At 40.5% G+C, this 18,303-nt stretch overlaps 1 protein-coding gene across 3 annotated transcripts; it reads right to left on the bottom strand.

Moving 5' to 3' along the window:
- Positions 1 to 349: 349 nt before the first annotated feature.
- On the bottom strand, positions 350 to 17,506 carry mfsd12a (major facilitator superfamily domain containing 12a). 3 transcript variants are annotated; one of them, XR_014570253.1, is made up of 12 exons: positions 17,165 to 17,506; positions 16,542 to 16,749; positions 7,998 to 8,117; positions 6,655 to 6,865; positions 6,440 to 6,569; positions 5,782 to 6,006; positions 5,235 to 5,327; positions 4,966 to 5,058; positions 3,954 to 4,124; positions 2,941 to 3,035; positions 2,713 to 2,836; positions 350 to 2,548 (listed from the first exon to the last, which is right to left on the bottom strand). XR_014570253.1 is itself a non-coding variant. In XM_083781962.1 (12 exons), the coding sequence occupies exons 2-12, from the start codon at positions 16,687 to 16,689 to the stop codon at positions 2,463 to 2,465; spliced, it is 1,503 nt and encodes a 500-aa protein (XP_083638088.1). In that variant the 5' UTR covers positions 16,690 to 16,749; positions 17,165 to 17,506; the 3' UTR covers positions 350 to 2,462. The 3 variants fall into 3 exon arrangements, 2 of the variants coding, with proteins under 2 accessions (XP_083638088.1, XP_083638089.1); XM_083781962.1 differs by having other exon boundaries at positions 2,713 to 2,843; XM_083781963.1 differs by having other exon boundaries at positions 2,713 to 2,843; positions 16,828 to 17,506.
- Positions 17,507 to 18,303: the final 797 nt, after the last annotated feature.

An 18,303-nucleotide genomic window follows, 5' to 3' on the forward strand; every position in this document is an offset into this window, starting at 1 on the left:
GATGTTACCAGTCGGTGATTGGTTAGGTGCATTTGGATAAGAGAGACTGATTGGACAATTCTCTTTCTCTCTCCTCCTCTGTTCACACCTAAAGTTCACACGGGCAGATGCAAAACTAACTTCTAAACTAAACTAACTATAGTCTACCATTAGACTAGTAGACCGTTAGAAGCCAGTGACATGAAAAGCTACAGTACACTACACAGCTACTACAAATACAGTGTAGCTTTGCATCATATGCATCTGCCCCGTTTGAACGCATTAGAAGCTCAGACTTTACTTACGATGTTCATTCTAGTATTTTCTACAGTAATCACTTCTCGAGTCATAACATTTTGTACTCATTTTATTTAGCTATTTTCTAACACATCATTTACATGGATTTTTCTAAATATACAGAAATTGGTCAATGTATCTGGAAAATATATGTTGTGCCCAAAGAGCACTTACGGGCGGTTGCAATTCGAAACTGGCCCCTGTAAAAAAAGAAACTGGTTCCTCCTTTAATTCTTTTTAAATAATTGTCCCTTTGTTTAAACATACACACAACACATATGGACACCACAGCTAAACCAAAAGTATACAAATATATACTGCATATAGCACTCTGAGGTGTGTTTAACATAACACAATTCTAACAGCAGAGCTCTGCTGAAAAGTAAGTTAATCCTTTTCCACACATCCGTTGTATAATGAAGAATTCCTGAAAGTAAATAGAATCCAAAGCCTATGTAAATCATGCCTACGGTACTATATGAGACTATTTGCAGTTTGCAACCAGAGCCATTAGGGAGTGGGGCCAGGTTGTGTTATGAGGTCCTTCTGAATGGTAGTCATAAACCACAGATGAGGCATTCAAGATCAAAGTTGTAACTGACAAGGCACTTAAAGCTCATTTGTACAAACAACCCTTTTGACAAAAGTTAGTCTACAGAAATAACCTATTTTCAAATGACAGATTGGCACTCAAAACTTCCAGTATAGGTTTATGACTTACAATTCAGTGCTGTTCTAATGTAAGGTTCGAACCTGTCACAAATGGATTGCCAGCCAAGCGGTTTAGCCCATCAAGCTAGCTGTTCCTTAGCCTGGCTTGAGCAAGACAACCCTCTCATCAGCTGCATTTCAAGAAGTAGTTCTAATAATTTTTGACAGCTGGAGGAAATTGACAAACTTTACACGAATATGCCTGCCTCACAGTGTCACATCCAGTTTCAAATGACGCGACTGCGGCTTCATAGTAAAGCCACATAATGCCTCTAATTCGTCCTATACAGTTCCCATAGCATAGTACTATGATGCCCTTAAATCATTCACATTATATTTCAAGATAAAACAGTAATTGATCCCTAGTAAAGTCCCTTTTTACCACCACCGATTCAATTGTAATTGGTTAAAATAATGTGATCAAAACAGCGAGAACTTCTAAGAAGTATTTCATAGCAACTTAATGTGCTCTTAGTTCAATCATACATTTTCAGTTACATGACAAATGGAATGGAAAACCAGTGGGCACAGGCTTCTGTAGGCCTAAGATATCATTTTTTTTACATCAACATCCTGTACTAACTTTTAATATGAAAGTCAATAGCAAACATCCCTTTGCTGAGGATATTCAAGCATTCCTTGTTGATTCAAGTATGGCATCCTTAATAAGCGTTTACCTGAAATTCATCCTCTTATCCAGAATATAGTGAGCAAATCAACACACTCAATAATTCCATAGTCAACCAACTGAAGTTGTCAGGCTACATCTGCTGTAGACCGTATGACTACATAATATATTCTATTAGTATAGTCCCTTAAGGTGCAGAGGTGAGATGAATTAATGCATATCCTGATGCTTCTTCATTGTCGTGAAGCTGTAATCATTGTCATCATCTGACATGTAGATTTCAGAGTCTGTTCTCAGCTGTTGGTCAATGTATACCAGTCTGTCTATCTAATAATCTGCCCAGCAACGTCCTGAGAGGTTACACTTTTTCCAGTTAAACAAACACTCAAGATTTTACTGTGAGTGTGTACCTTTCTCTCTGTTCACCCCAAGCTTTGGCACATTACACACACCTGTTTGTGATTCGCTTTCAGTGTGTGGCTTGCAGATCTAAGTTGGTTAGAGAAACCACTTCCTTGTGCACCTGGAGCACTTCCTTGTTCCAGTTTTGGTTCTTCTCGTTTCCACATAAATAAATAACATCCATCTGAAATTGTGGCAGTCAAGTGTTACAAATGCCTGAATGCCATTCAGGCAATAACATTTGTAACAGGAATGTCTATTCTAGTGTGTCGTGCTAGCACATTGGTCTATACACCATGTAAACTAGCATACATAAAAGTGCTGTAAAGGCAGCCATATTTAGTGTCCAACCAAGCAAAGGATGCAGGATCCCTCACTGTCTAGTGTAGAATGAAGTTTTCTGGGTAAAGGCTGTGTTGTCGGTTTGTGATAGGGTCAGGAGGTTTTAGTTGATTCTGCCTCCTTCATCAGAGGAGCTGGACCCTGAATTCTCCTCACTCTCAGTATGTCCTGAAACCCTGGGGAGACCACCTGGACACAAACATAAGTAATAAGAAAGGTATGATGATATCAAAACACATGCACACAATCCAGAGAGATGGAACACGTGGTACTGAAGAACGAGAAGTTTGAGATATTAATAATATGTACACACAGTCAAACACCAACATTGTGACTGCTGTACTGAAACTCACGTAGTCTGATCTTGATTGGCCAAATGAAGATTGTGCAGAGAGAAAATACTGCGGCAACAGCCACGCCCCCCGTCACTCCTACCATGACGTAATGATAGTACCACACACAGTCTGGACAGCACACCTGTGTACTAGACAGCAGAAGGTTATTGTAAACATTGCGCTTGCGTGCGTGAGTGCGTGCGTGCGTGCGTGCGTGCGTGCGTGCGTGCGAGCGCTGATACTGACTGGCAGGGATGTAAGGTCTGGATGATCATCACAGCCACTCCGTTAGCAACCTTATCTGTGAAACTCATCGCTCCGTAGACAAAGGCCCCACTTTGCTGGATGGCAAGACAGAAACCAAAGCACAGATAGAGAATTATACACTATAGAATGTCAACTTTTCATAGAATGTCAACTTTTCTAGGCTTTGCGTTGATATCAGCAAAGATATCGAAGATCAAACGAAAACTCAAGCCCAGCCATGTTAATCAAACTTCTAGCATACATTAGTATGCAATTGCATTAATAGAGGCTATGCACATGCATAAAGTGAGTGGCAAAATAGGTGGCAAAGTGAATTTAACGTTGTTCAATGAAATCAGATAGGACTTTTCTGTTTGGATTTATGTGCTGTCAAGGCCAGAATGCAGCTTTTTGCCACTCAGTAGGCGTTCCCGCATAACTTCCAGGTATGATGATGTCACGTGCATACCCTCTATTCTGACGTGTGTATGGCATATTATAAGTCCTCTGATGCCTTGTAACACCACTTAACACATGCATAGAATATTAGAAGTCCTCTGATGACTTGTAACACCACTGTGTAGAACCACATTATCTCTTCATGTTCAGACTAGAGCATGATGTAGCTTTATAATGCACTTCTTAACAAAGGATCATCTAGTTAACACAAGATGATATGGAAAAATAAATACAAACGTGCATATACTGTACCACACGGATGCTCTTTAAAAAGAACATGCTATACCCTCCATATCTACTATAACGGACTAATATTTGGAATGTAAAACATGACATGTAGAGCCAATAGTTTCATCATATTAATGTTCAGGGGGTGGCCCCCGGTGACCACCCCACATCAGCAGGGCCTACATCATGTCTTGTTACAACGCTGGGTTTGAGTCATATACTGTAAGTCTGCCCCCGAGCAGATGGTCTATGCCGGTTTGTGTATCCTTTACGTGCACTTCCAACATACAAGTTCCCCTCCCGTCCTAGACACACACACAACATACCGTCTGATCAGCGATGAGGTCAGCTGTCATGGCCAATGACATAACTAAGATGATGGCTGACCCCGCCCCCAGTAAGACAGCGGCCCCATACACCTGCAGGCCCATATTGTCCTCTACCAACACCCAGTAGGAGAAGGCTAGGATCAACACCAATCCCACAAAGTAGGTCATCTAAACCAGACAAAACACCACAAAAAAAACAATATTAATAGCATTTTATTTCCTTATTTCGTCCTTTTAAGATTTTGTCATTTTACACAGGAGCGTAATAGACTTATAAACTTAAGCACCTTTCCAATATACTGTATTTCCTCTTATTTATTATAGGAAAAGAGAAATGAACCCACACACTCATATGCTCCAAAAGATAAGCCCGGTTGCAATGCACTTTCTGTCCGCTAAACACACTGTGGCCACTGGCCACTCTTAGATATCAGGGGATTGAACATGTAAAATGCCCCAGGCGAGGAGGTGATCTGAATAGATTATTGCTACAACGTGAATCCTTTTGGATTTACACTTTAAATACAATGTCCCCAAAGGGAATGAACGAGGACTTCCCCATCAGCCATTTTTTATAATTTCTTTATTGTATGCTGTATATATTTGAATTGTTGCCTAAGTAATAATACCTGATTATGTGAATCACTCTTAGATTCTATAATAATCATGATGTCCTTTTGTTTATTCCACTGTTGTGGATTTGAGAAATGTGTAACACTGTATTTAATGATATTTCATTAATTGATCTAATGACCATGTTGTGTTGGTTCCACCCACTGACTAGTAACGTGACCCGTGGGTGTCTATTTAAGTGGGTGGATCACTGACATCTTGAGTTTGACCAGATGAAGAGCCTTGGCTCGAAACGTCGTCAATAAATGTATCTTTTGGAGTATATGAGTGCGCGGGTTCCCTTCTCTTTTCCTATGTCACTTTATGAACCCAGCACCTCCACTCAGTGATGTGCATATTTTACTATAGTTTCTCTTATTTATTATTAAATACTCACACATTTTCCAATGAGTTTACTGACAGGTTTCATGATGAAGGAGGAAACAAAGCCACTGACATACATCACCAATGGAATAGTTGCAATGAACTTCTGTTGGAAGAAAGAGACAAAGGGAGAGAGACATTAGGTTTAAGTTTTACAACTTTAGACAGAACATACACATGTAGCATGTTGAACACCAACAGATTATTCAATATCACTATCTCAAACTGTTTGTGTGTAGGTTAGTCCCAGGGTGTTGATGAGTTACATAGTGTGTAGGTTACCTTGGGTAGTCCCAGTGTGTTGATGAGATACATTGCGATATAGGTCTGGGACAGGTTGACTATTAGTCTAGTACACATGTAGAGACACGCCACCTACGGAGACAGAGTTTCATGGATTCATCTGTCCAAATGTTTTGTTTTATTGACTGAAATACGCTTTCAAAATGTGCCATAAAGACAATGTGACAGATCATATGGACATAATACTCTATATTCACCTATAGCTATATTCACCATTGTAAATAAAAAGATGTCTATCATCTTATCCTTTATGACATACTTTCACTTTGAGTATTTAGAAAAGTTTGTGTTATTAATTAATATTATTGTTATGGAATAAATAAATGTTGGTATAAATAGATGTTTCAAAGACTGCTGTGCTGTTTTTCGCTGTGAGCACTTACACTTCTCATGCCTTTGCACTGACCAAATGGACACTTTTTTGATTGGCATTGCAAATTATTATTTGTTTTATGACAGTGTAAGAGGCAAATTATGGATAGGTCTAAAATCACCAGAATTACCCTTTGGTGGTGCTGGACCCTACCTGGTAGAATGCAGGCTGTTTGAGCCAACATTTCCACTGAAGAAGAGATGACTGAGGAGGCTGGGAGCGAGGAAGGAGAGGCTTCCGCTCTCCCTCTCCCTCCTCCTCCACACCTGTTCTCCTCCCCTCGTCTCCTCCTACTGCTGCGAGAGCGGGTTCTTTTGTTCCCAGGTGGAAGAGGAGAGAGAAGAGAGATCCAATACCCAACACAACCAGTGCCAGGTTCTACAGAACAGAAAGTCTAGTTAGTTTACATTTGTACACAAATAAAGAGATGAGTCCAACAAAACTTCAAGCTGCTCTTGAGAGTGAATATGCAATAGAGATGGACTGATACAGTTGGTTTCAATGTGTGAACAATAATAATAATAATAATAATAAATAATAATATGAACTAGTTTGTAACTGGAATGACAAACGATCAGAGAAACAGCTGTTAGTTATCTATCTAGTCTACAAAAAAGATATCTGTAACGTTTTTGTATTCATTATTATTCTTAAGATAATTATTGTTTTAATTTGGAGTTTGGCGTAAACAGCACCCATGTTGGCATGGGTGTCACACATCTCCTAGCAACAACAGCATGTTGAAACTAAGTTCCGCAGTGACAACAATCTTAATAACAGTTAACTAACAAAAGCTGGTCCCACCGCTCACCCTGAAGACAGGGATGTCTTGTGGTCCGAGGGCGTCGCTGACGGACGGGTCATCCTTTCCAGCCTGGACGTGGAAGAGCAGGTAGGCTATAGCATATACCGCAATGTTGGCCACCACTGTGAAGGCATATCTGCAGCACAGACACACACAACACGTTACAAATGTAACTACAACACATTAGATCAACGTATCTGACACACACACACAGGGTATACCTGTAAGCAGTGAGCTCTACTTTAGCGTGTTCACAGGTGACCAGCTCTGGTATGAGAGACAGGTGTGAGATCTGAGTAGCAGCCCAGCCAAACTGGAATATGATGATGAATGGAATGAAGTAGATTGCTCTGACACTCTGAGGGGTCAGAGCGCTACAGCCAACACACTGGTTGAAGACAAAGGCAAAGGAAAGTACCACGCTCACCGTCCCTGGATTGGACACACACACACACACACACACACACACACACACACAGAGTGTAAAAAAATAAGTTACTTATTTTGGTTGAAAATGCATTCAAATGTCAGCAGAAGCATTGCATGTTCAGCTTCCTCTCTCTAGTTTACATTCTCAATATAAAATAAAGCAAAAACATAATTGGCTAAAATAAAATGTATATCAGAATCAGTGTCTCTTCCAAAAATACTACACACACACACACACACACACACACACACAAAGTTGCTTTATACAACAAAATAATAAAAACAGCTTTTGAACGTTTCGAAGGTGGGGGCAGCTCTGATGTGAGCTGGGAGTGTGTTCCACAGTGAGGGGGCAGCCACTGCGAAGGCCTTCTTGTTGATGGCAGTGTACAGTGTACAGTATGTAATGATACTGTTATAACTTATACAGTATGTGCAATGATCAGTGTTGGGTATAACGCCGTTAAAAATAACCGCGTTATATAACAAGACTACTTTTTTGGTAACGGAGTAACCTAACGAGTTAGTTTGCAAATAGAGTAATCGGTTACCTTTTCCAAAAACAATGCTGTTACTATAGTTAAATTTAAGACCTATATTTCCCTTTTTTCTGTTGCCAGTTGCCACAAAGGAAAGATTATCCTTTCCTGAATGAATCAGTTCTCTGAGCCTCTCTCTCTGTGTCAAGGAGAAGTGACAGGCATGCACCGTGTCGCAGCTTGTTACACATTATGCTTTGCAATCTGTGGTGATTTTATAATTATTCTAATGTACAGAATTCAATAGGTCACCACTTTTGGTGTGACACAGCAGACACACAGCTCTTGTTATTCCATTGTCAACACGTGTGCTGAAAAATGACAAAGATTGGGAGAAGACGGATACTTTATCCTTTAGTAATAAATAAATAAACCAACAAAACAAAACAAATAAATACCAGATAACCACTCACCAAAGTACAGAACAATGGTAAATACTTTTACTAAAACTACTGCATGCATATAGTTAAAGACAATGTCATGGTCACTGTCATGGACTTCTAGGGCAGGGGTCCTCAAATAGAAATGCTGAAGGTCCACTAATATTTTGATCTATGCCTGTTTAGTACAGAAAGACGTCAATCAATCAGACTTACCCACTAGGTGCCATGTCTTCCTCTTGCCGTAATTTCCACAGCCTGGGGTATTGTCTGACTCATATCCAATGAGAGGAGTGCAGATGCCATCAGCTATTTGGCCAACTAGTAACAGCACACCTGCACCACAGAGAGACATTTCTAAATTAAAACAATTCATGTACATCTTACATGTTTAATCATCCATACACATGAAAGTACAATTATCTGCCTGACAATGAACAGTGTAATTGTTGGAGAGGAAAGGATGGAGAGCTATAGCAGCATGTTAGTGTAAGCCAGGTCTGTTACTATTTTAGTACAATGCATATTGAGTTTTGGGACAAACACACACTATATGGGGTGATTGGTGAAAAAAATGCAATGTTTCCCTTAGGGCCGGGACTAATTGCGATTAATTGCGATTAATTAACTACAGAAAAATTAATGCATTAAAAAAATTAACGCATTTTAATCGCACTATTTTTTTCACCGCAGAACGTTGTCACTGGAGAGTTTTCAGACGGACCTGCGCACCAAGTGTCCGTGTCCTCTTCAGACAATAACACCACCAGAAACCGCAGACAGTTCACCAGACTGGGGGAAGCCGCTGAGATCACTTTGCTTGTCCCCGTGGATTGGAAATAGGATTTAAAAGGCTATCCGATGGTAGCGTGGATTACAGCACAGTTGTGTGCAATTATTCAATAAAGAATTATTACCCCTATTACTACAAAAACAATGTTTTATTGCTTAAACTTATGTATTCACTATTCATTGATTCACTAGTATACCAAAATCCATTTGAAAAAATTGCTTTCTAACTGTTCTCGGGTCAAATAATGATATGTGATAAAAATGCGATTAATCTAGATTAATTAATCGCAAAGCCTCTGATTAATTAGATTAATTTTTTTCTTTCCCTAGGTGAAGGCCACATGAGAGAACATTATACATTTGCTGTAGGATGGACAAGAACTGCTACAGTAAGTGTCTAAGCAGGGAACTCCCCCTTTCATTGATGTGTTGACCAGGTTGCGCCTAACCTAAACGCTAAAAGAGAGCATCCGGTCTAAGCAGAAGTACAGTGCCCTAAATCCCAAAGGAAGTTAATGCTGTGCAGATCTGTTTCTGAGGTCAGTGACTGAGGTCACACTTTCAGCTGTAAAAGCAAGATGCTTTTAGTGAACAACACAGCCTCTATGGGCTGCTAGTGTGGCTTTTAGACTCTTAAGTCTGTTTTACTAATTATCTGATATGAAATATATTCGGAATCGGTATTGAAAGTAAAAGTAATTGCTATTAAAATCAGCCAGACTTCTCTCTCTCTGAGCTTTATGCTGTATGGTGGTACCATCTTACAGAAGGTGTTCAAACCAAGAACTGATAACTGTTAATGACAAATTTAGGCTGGAAATCATACGAATCTGCAAGACCGAAATCATTTGTCTTTTAGACAAACCTCTCCAAGTCTCTCATCAAAAATAGGAATTAAAAAATTCCAAAAAGGTGCTACCAACTGGACATCCAACTTGTACTGCACGATTCTTGCTCAAATTTAGGAATTGAGATTGAGTGTTTGAATCGGGACCGTACCCAAGTTCCCTCAGCCCTATGTTCCCTCAGCCCTATGTTCCCTCAGGCCTATGTTCCCTCAGCCCTATATGTTCCCTCAGCCCTATGTTCCCTCAGCCCTATGTTCCCTCATTCCAAAACAGACAGGGGGGGGGGGGGGGGGGGGGGGCTGTAAGGCATCAATTATACTATAATGCTACCCATACAGTAGTTCACCCTGCAGCAACAGAACACATTACAGATACCAAGTTACAGCAATGACACTACTGCATGGGGTCTAGTCTATCTACTTTGTTATAGCAAATGCTCCACAACAACACAGTGAAACAGTGAACAGTGAAACATTCCTTTAAATCCTGACATTTCTTCATGAATCACTCATCATGTACTTAATTATCTGTTTTGAATCTCAGGTATGTTTCCATTGCATAGTTGTCTCATCAACCTAGAGTACACACCTTAATGAACTGACACCAACTATTTAAGCTACGTTGACAAACAAAACTAGTTTAGCCTGTAGAACTTCCTGTCTCCTCATGTCCCCAAGTAACACTGTCCTCTGAAAGGCCATCTGCAATAACCTAATATTAAGTAAATATTAAGCACCCATTCACCTTTGCAGCTAAGTGTCCCTTTCTCGGACTGCAACTGTAGCCTACTTACTGTATAAGACCCATTTATTGAAATCCCAAACATGGAATATACTTGGACCATGTATTATGCCACATATAATGCCTGTCTCAGGACGGCCACCAGTATACAGTGGATAACTTCCCAGTCTTTCTGGGTAAGTTGGGTAACTATATAGCTACTTTAACCCTGAAATCCCAATTTTGGGCATGTCATTATAGGCTAAGAAGAAAGGACAATTGCTGATCTACAAGGTCACAACATGCCGTAATGTGTTGTGAGCTTGTAGATCGGCTTTTCCCCAAAAATAAGTTTTGATAAATGACTTATTTTAAAATGTGTAGCGCAGTGGAATAGAGTAGACACTATGACACGTCAAGACAAGAGTCAATTAGTACTATAGGCTATACATTTGTGTTCTGGTAATATCATTGATCACTTGTTTTGCATGTCCGTGGCAAAAATAAAATATTAATGGAAATGTCCATCACATTCACAAGCTGGCAAAGTGATTTCCCCGGGTGCAGATAGCTGCTGTATTATCATGGTTATTGGTGGTGGCGGCAATATTAATAATTTTAGTCTGGATATATCAAATCCTGTGTTGAGGATCACACAAGAATAGCATCACTTTATGGACAAAATAACACCCAAAAGGGTTCATAATTTCAGTCTGCTTGAGGTGTAATGCAGCTTTAAACAAAATAGCAGACAGTGGCACTGGTACATATCTGAACTCATCTTCTCACAGTGCGTGTCAACCACATAGCCGACACTTCTCAGCTTCAATGATGTTTTTCATACCAATCATTGCATAGAAGCATCATGGTTTTGTTATGCGTACACACCCATGGCACTGTGCCAAGAGAACTCACAAATCAAACGCACGTACAGTACACGCAGTCAAGTTGTCTACAGTCTACCGATGTTAACCATCTCAAACCCTCACCCTAACCTCCCACGGGGAAGCACACCTAAACCTAACCTAAGAGTCTGTTTAATTATTTAATAATTTAGTTTTATGAAGGTTTACATTTTATACTGTGAATTAATTGCACTAGCAAAGTGTAACATGCAGTGAGGACGGAACGTTTGTTCTACTCCATTGGTTCTCTGGGGTCCTAATATAAGGAGTGTTCTACCCCATTGGTTCTCTGGGGTCCTAATATAAGGAGTGTTCTACCCCATTGGTTCTCTGGGGTCCTAATATAAGGAGTGTTCTACCCCATTGGTTCTCTGGGGTCCTAATATAAGGAGTCTTCTACCCCATTGGTTCTCTGGGGTCCTAATATAAGTAGTGTTCTACCCCATTGGTTCTCTGGGGTCCTAATATAAGGAGTCTTCTACCCCATTGGTTCTCTGGGGTCCTAATATAAGGAGTGTTCTACCCCATTGGTTCTCTGGGGTCCTAATGGAGTGCCGTAACAGAGGCTTGTCATGTCAGCTGTCACTCAACTCAATGAAGGCATGTTTTGGGCTGTAAAACAATCTGCCCATTTTGACCTATTTAGTTTTTCTTGCAAATATTTGATGCTGCTGCTTTAGATTCTACCAGCATATAAACACAGCAGAGGCCCTTCCAGGGACCCCTGGGTGCCACAGGCACACAGTTTCATTCGACTATGAATGGGCCTTTTGCACCATGACACAGTACGTGCCCTCTTGCCCTTATATGCTCCAAAGGCTAACTGAGCTGACAGTCCTGGTCCACCTAAATGCTCCAGGGTATGCCCTATGCCCTAGGTACCAGGGTCAACTCACATAAGTTACCCGAACCTAAAAGTCTATGTACGTGACCTGCCTCGTCTAGAGGTGACACCCAGGACTACGTGAGTCATAGCAAGCTCTGCCACGTCCAGGTTATAGAATCTTGCAAAAAGTTGACGGAGATGACCAACTTGCAACCGTACACACGATATGGTTCAAGAGTTATAAGCCAAAACGTAAAGTGGGCTGTTATAGCGCCACCATGAGGCCGACCAATATAATTAATTAAATGGAGTAATTATTATGAACCTATTATTATGACGAGACGAGACAAGCTGTCAGCCAATTTCATTGGGAAAAAAATGCTGTCTGTATTACACTATACACTATTATACTTATTACACTATTATACTTATTACACTATTACATTTATTGTCTCCACCAGGCCGAAGGCATGTGGGGAGAGTATGTTTTGCACTCCGTCCGTCCGTGTGTCCGTCCGTCCGTCCGTAGCTAATCTCGGCCACCGTTAACCCGGTCGATGCCAAATTTTGCACACACACTCCCTGGATGCCAACGATGAACCTCTGCCCCAACCATAGACTGCCCCAACCTTTCCACAACGGCCTGTTATAGCGCCACCAGGAGGCCGCTTTGTGCAAAACAAGTTTTTGCACAGTACACCTACAGATTTTGTCCAAACATCACGCAAATTGGTACAGTCTCTCTAGAGCCATTCAACGAAACCGGTCTTTCAGATTTCTCACACTCCATCCTGATTGGTTAAGATTGGCTTCCAAAGTTCACAGGAGTGCTCAGTTTCAAACAAAATGCTGCAAATCATGAACACATCGCGTGATTTCCCTGAAATTGTGCACCCACATTCCCACTAGGCCGAGGACGAAATGCCACATGAACAATTTCAACTCAGACTCAAGGTGGCGCTATAACTGGCCGAAAAGTGTTTTTACCTCTAACTGCACGGATCTGTGGATAACTTTGTATGCCAACTCCCTAGAGGCCAAGGAAAAACCTTTGCCTGGAATTTCTCACATCTGCTCTTTATAGCGCCACCAGGAGGCCGACATATGTAAAACACATTTTCTATTATTACTCCTTCAGATTTTATCCAAATTTCACGCAAATCGGTATACACTATCTCCATAGTCATGTGATCAACACGGAGCGGCACCATTTCCCATCTTCCATCCTGATTGGCTAAGATTGGCTTCCAAAGCTCACACGATTCGTCCATTTCGAAAAAAGGCCACAAATCACAAACACAGTGTGCAATTTCCGTTAAATTATACACGCACATTTTCACTAGGCCGAGGACGACATGCCACAATTTTTTCCTCAAAATCAGCCTCACGGTGGCGCTATAACAGGCCAATTCCTGTTTTTAGCTATAACTGCATCGATCTGTATACAACTTATGTATGCACACATGGAAAAACATTGTACCTGCATCCCTCCAACACGAACCTCCGGCCCAAATCTTCCTCAACAGCCTGTTATAGCGCCACCATGAGGCCACAACCTGACCTGCCCTGGTGGAGACCTGTGCCGATTGGCACTTTGTGTAGTTACACTTGCATTTATCGGATTGAGGGAACATAGGGCTGAGGGAACATAGGGTCTGTTTTGGAATGGGGGAACATAGGGCTGAGGGAACATAGGGCTGAGGGAACATAGGGTCTGTTTTGGAATGGGAGAACATAGGGCTGAGGGAACATAGGGCTGAGGGAACATAGGCATGACCCCTTTGAATCTAGATTCCGACCTTTTTTCAATTAATTGTGCAGCACTAGGAGAAGCCTCGACTTGCAAAGGCCCACTGGTGCCAGAATGCATGTATAGACTCCCTGGCCGCCCTGTGAGCATGGACATCCCAGACACTTAAAGGCTACACTAGTACAGTACAAGCTGGAATCACTGACCAGACCTGGAAAAGTATAAAATGAAATTCCACTTTCCACTACTTTACATACTTGCGTAGGAACCCTGTATTAAAGTATTTAGTAGACAGAAAGAAAGAAACCCAAGTAAAGTAGCCTACATTACATAACTATATCTTCTGAAAAGGTTTATAGTTTAACTTTAGAACACATCCATTCACACAATGTATCAATCAATGTAAACAGAGAAAATATACATACGTAACGGAAGAGTAATTGCATCTGGTTTCATAATGTGTACACCAGAGGTTCCCAAACTTTTTTAGCCCAGGTACCCCTTGGGGTAGCCGCAATTTACCCCACTACCCCCTCATCCTTGCAACACCGATAAGCATATTTGCAACCTTACATTTAGATGCCATTGGAACTATGTATTAAAACGTTTTAATCAAAGTCACAACACATTTTCACAACATTTATTTAAAATGCTATCTTAGAATAGATGTAGATCCATTTGACAGTGCAGAAACATAATTGCCTTCCTTGTCTGTTTCATTTCTATCCAAAGGCCCTTGAATGATGGAATATGATTAAGGATTAGTAGCTGTGATTATGGTAAACTCACATATCACTCATACGGATATGCAGACATGGGCAAAATACATTGAAAATGTATTTTGATACAAAATACAAATACTGGGTCAAACAATGTATCTAAATACAAAATACAAATACTGGTCTGAGAAATGTATTTAAGATACAAATACGTATTTTGTATTTTGAAAATACATGAAAATACATTTTTATGAACATTTGTATAATGATAAGTAAATTCATAATTGATTGCCAAATATTAAATTAATGACCTGTCAGAATGTCTAATACATTGAAGTTTATTAAGAAGAACTTGAAGATATGAGCCTTGTGAGGTTAGTCTCCAACAACTGAAGGCCCGCCCTACTCTGCCTCTCATTTGTGGTTCAATTTGAGTGTGTAAGCTTTGATTGATTGATTGATTGAAATATGTTTGCATAATTACAGTACATTTCAAGCAAAAAAAAGTTTCGAATTGCAGCCGTCCGTAGGTGCCCTTTGAGAGCGGTTCTGAAGGAGTTAAGGGATTCATATGTCTTAATGACTGTTGGTAGGGCGTTCCACATTTTGGTGGCATAGGAGCGAAAATAATTTAGTCCCTTGTTTGTGCCGAATCTGGGTTGTACATGGTTTGTTGAACTCCCTCTGGTGTTGTGGGTGTGGACTTCGTTTACATTAAGGAAGTATCTAGACAGGTACATGGGTATCTTGGTGGTGTATCGAATTTTGTGGACCAGACCCATTGCAAGATGCTGTACTCTGTCGTCGACCCTAAGCCATCCCAGCCTGTCAAAGTGGGCAGGGGTGAGGTGGGTTCGGGGGGTGAGGCCAAGTAGGAGCCTGACCAGTTTGTTTTGGGAGCTCTGGAGCCTTGTTTTAAGGGCCTTTGAGGTGCTGTGGTACCAAGAGGTGCATGCATAGTGATAAAATGGCCACCAACGTAATCAAAAAAGTCAATCAAAGAACAAGATTCCTTTACAGGATCTACTCACTGGTCAACAAAAACACCTTGAAGACCTTAACAGGAGCCCTCGTACAAGGTTTCTTTGACTATGCATGCACCTCTTGGTACCACAGCACCTCAAAGGCCCTTAAAACAAGGCTCCAGAGCTCGCAAAACAAACTGGTCAGGCTCCTACTTGGCCTCACCCCCCGAACCCACCTCACCCCTGCCCACTTTGACAGGCTGGGATGGCTTGGTATTAGCATCATGTTATGCTTTAGCTATTGAAAAATAGCAGATCTACAAGCTCATATCGCGCCACCGAGTGGCGCGATACGAGCTTGTAGGTCTGCTATTTTTGAAAGATCGAAGACACTTTTAGAATCTGATCTCAGGTCAGAATGGGTTAATAATGAAACTGTCAGGATGTAATAGACATTTTTAGAATCTGATCTCAGGTCAGAATGGGTTAAAACAAGGCTCCAGACCTCCCAAAACAAATTTTAATATAAAGTTTAATGTAAACAAAGTCCACACCCACAACACCAGAGGGAGTGCAACAAACCATGTACAACCCAGATTCGGCACAAACAAGGGACTAAATTATTTTCGCTCCTATGCAATTCCCTTTTTGCTTCTTTTATGATGAATTCCTGTTCTGTTCTTTAACTAATATAAGTGTCTATTTGTACGTCTCTAAATGTTTTGATGAATTGAACATGCAGGTGGACCCTGTTGTAAACAAGTGTAATGATTAATTGGGTCGTCTACTCATAGTTAACAGTCTTTGTATTGAGTCTGTGCTTGAAATGTACTGTAATTCTGCAAACTGTTAATAAATATTTCAATCAATCAATCTGATTGATTAATCAGAAGGCGGAATATAAGTGACATCACACATTGTGTTGTGTTGTGTGTATGGGTGGGTGCGTGTGTTTTGCCCCTACAGTTTAAACATGTGTCCATTTGAGAATAAAATTACATTAAAACAAAAAAAGTATTTTATGTATTTGAAATACAGAAAATACTCAATCTGAAAGTATTTAGATACAAAATACATCTCATTTCTTCCATCCCAGCGAAATACAAATTACAAAATACAAAAAAGTATTTCAAATACGTATTTCAAATACATGTATTTCAAATACTGCCCTGGCTTTGGGAACCACAACCACTGGTGTACACATTGCACAGAAGTATTTTACAATGTAAATTTACCTGCATATTCATTCGTTAATCCCAGTACTGAGTGGTAGAATACCAGCAGGTATGTGAACCACATAGAGGCACACAGGTCGTTCAGAAAGTGTCCCACCGCATAGCAGAGCCGTCTGCAGAAGCTCAGGGACCTCTCTGGATCAGACATCGTGTCTGGGACAACACTGTATGTCAGACTGTCACTTGGGATTTGCGACACCGACAGACCCTGGACCCAAAATGTTCATATGTTAATGACAACACACTAACACAGAGTAAAATGAGAAGTTTCTGTTCCTTAATTTACATGTTCCTGTATCTGTCGCCTTTAGATCAATTTATTTTTATCGTACGATGACTTAACCGGCCGTTACGTAAAAAGAAGTGCCATCATGTGTCATGTGTCATGTGCGTCCCTGCGATGTGACAACTGACAAGTCACAAAGATCATTCGTTTCGTCTCGTGTTAAATAACTTAAATTTGATGAGTCAGATCCCTCCTTGAGTTGAAGTCAGGTGATGATAGAGGAAGAAAGGTCGGGGCCAGCAGGAGCATTTGGAGCAATAAAAACAGAAACTGCACTGGTGAAAGTATAAGCACAGTAAATGTGCGTTACATTGTTAGGTCAGTCTTTTTACATCACCTGGAAATCGAACGTAAACGTAACGAAGTGAGGAACGTGGTGTTCATGCTGTCCATTCTGCCTGTAGCGACCGCCGGCGTGAAAATAAACGAGACAAACATTCCATTAAAAACACAAATGAGGGAAGACTTGCTATTTTCCACAATTTCCCCAGCATCGAGATCGAGACATCGACCAATGCAAATGCCCGTGAATGACAGTGATGCAGTGCTATGAGAAGTCGTCAACGTCAAAAAGACCCATCATTAACTTAACTGATCTGGTCTGTGTGTCTGTGTACATTTTGTTATTTAACGTTAAATAACAGCGGAAACATCATGGGAAACAGATTCTAAAGGAATCTCTCCATCCCATAGCCTGGCTGGAGTGAAGCCATTATTGGCTAGTAAAGCCTGGTGAAGCGAGGTTAATTGGCTAGTGGTTGTCAGGCAGACGGGTGACGCGCATTTACGCGTCTGTAAAGTGATCCATGCCATCCATCCACTTTGTACAGTGGAACTGGATATTGTCTTTGTAGATCATTAATTTTGTTAATGTAGCAAATAGTTATTTTAAATTGTAGGCTATTTACTGCTGCCAATGAATAATAATAAAATAATACTAATAATACTACTATTAATAATGTTGAAAGTTATGTGACGTTGATATAATAAATATTAAAAAAAATCGGGCACCAGTATCCTCCGGCCAATGGGATCTAGAAGATCAAAGATGACGTGAGGAGACGACCCAATAAAAAAGACCAATAACAGTGGCCTGCTGGGTCCCTGCCCTCACGTGACTCCGCCCGGAATGTTCCACATCTGCAATAAAACTATGCAATATAATCTATAACTCTATGAATAGAATACTGCCCCCACCTTCGAAACATTCAAAAGCACACTCAAAACCCACCTTTTAAGACATAGTTTTCCTACATAATTTCACACACTTATTGTTTCTCTACCTTTCGTTTCTAGTTTAGTTCTAGTAAACCTTTTGAATCTTTTAACTAGTTTATTTTTCGAATGAAATTGTTTTAATTTTTCTGCTATGTAAAGCGACTTTGAGTATCTTGAAATGCGCTATATAAATTGTAGGCTATGTATTATTAATACTAAGAAAAGACCTTATGCAGACCGCGGCCATCTTGCCATTAC

This window comes from Protomyctophum parallelum (genome assembly GCF_964188405.1).
Source record: "Protomyctophum parallelum genome assembly, chromosome: 14".
Classification (NCBI taxonomy): domain Eukaryota; kingdom Metazoa; phylum Chordata; class Actinopteri; order Myctophiformes; family Myctophidae; genus Protomyctophum; species Protomyctophum parallelum.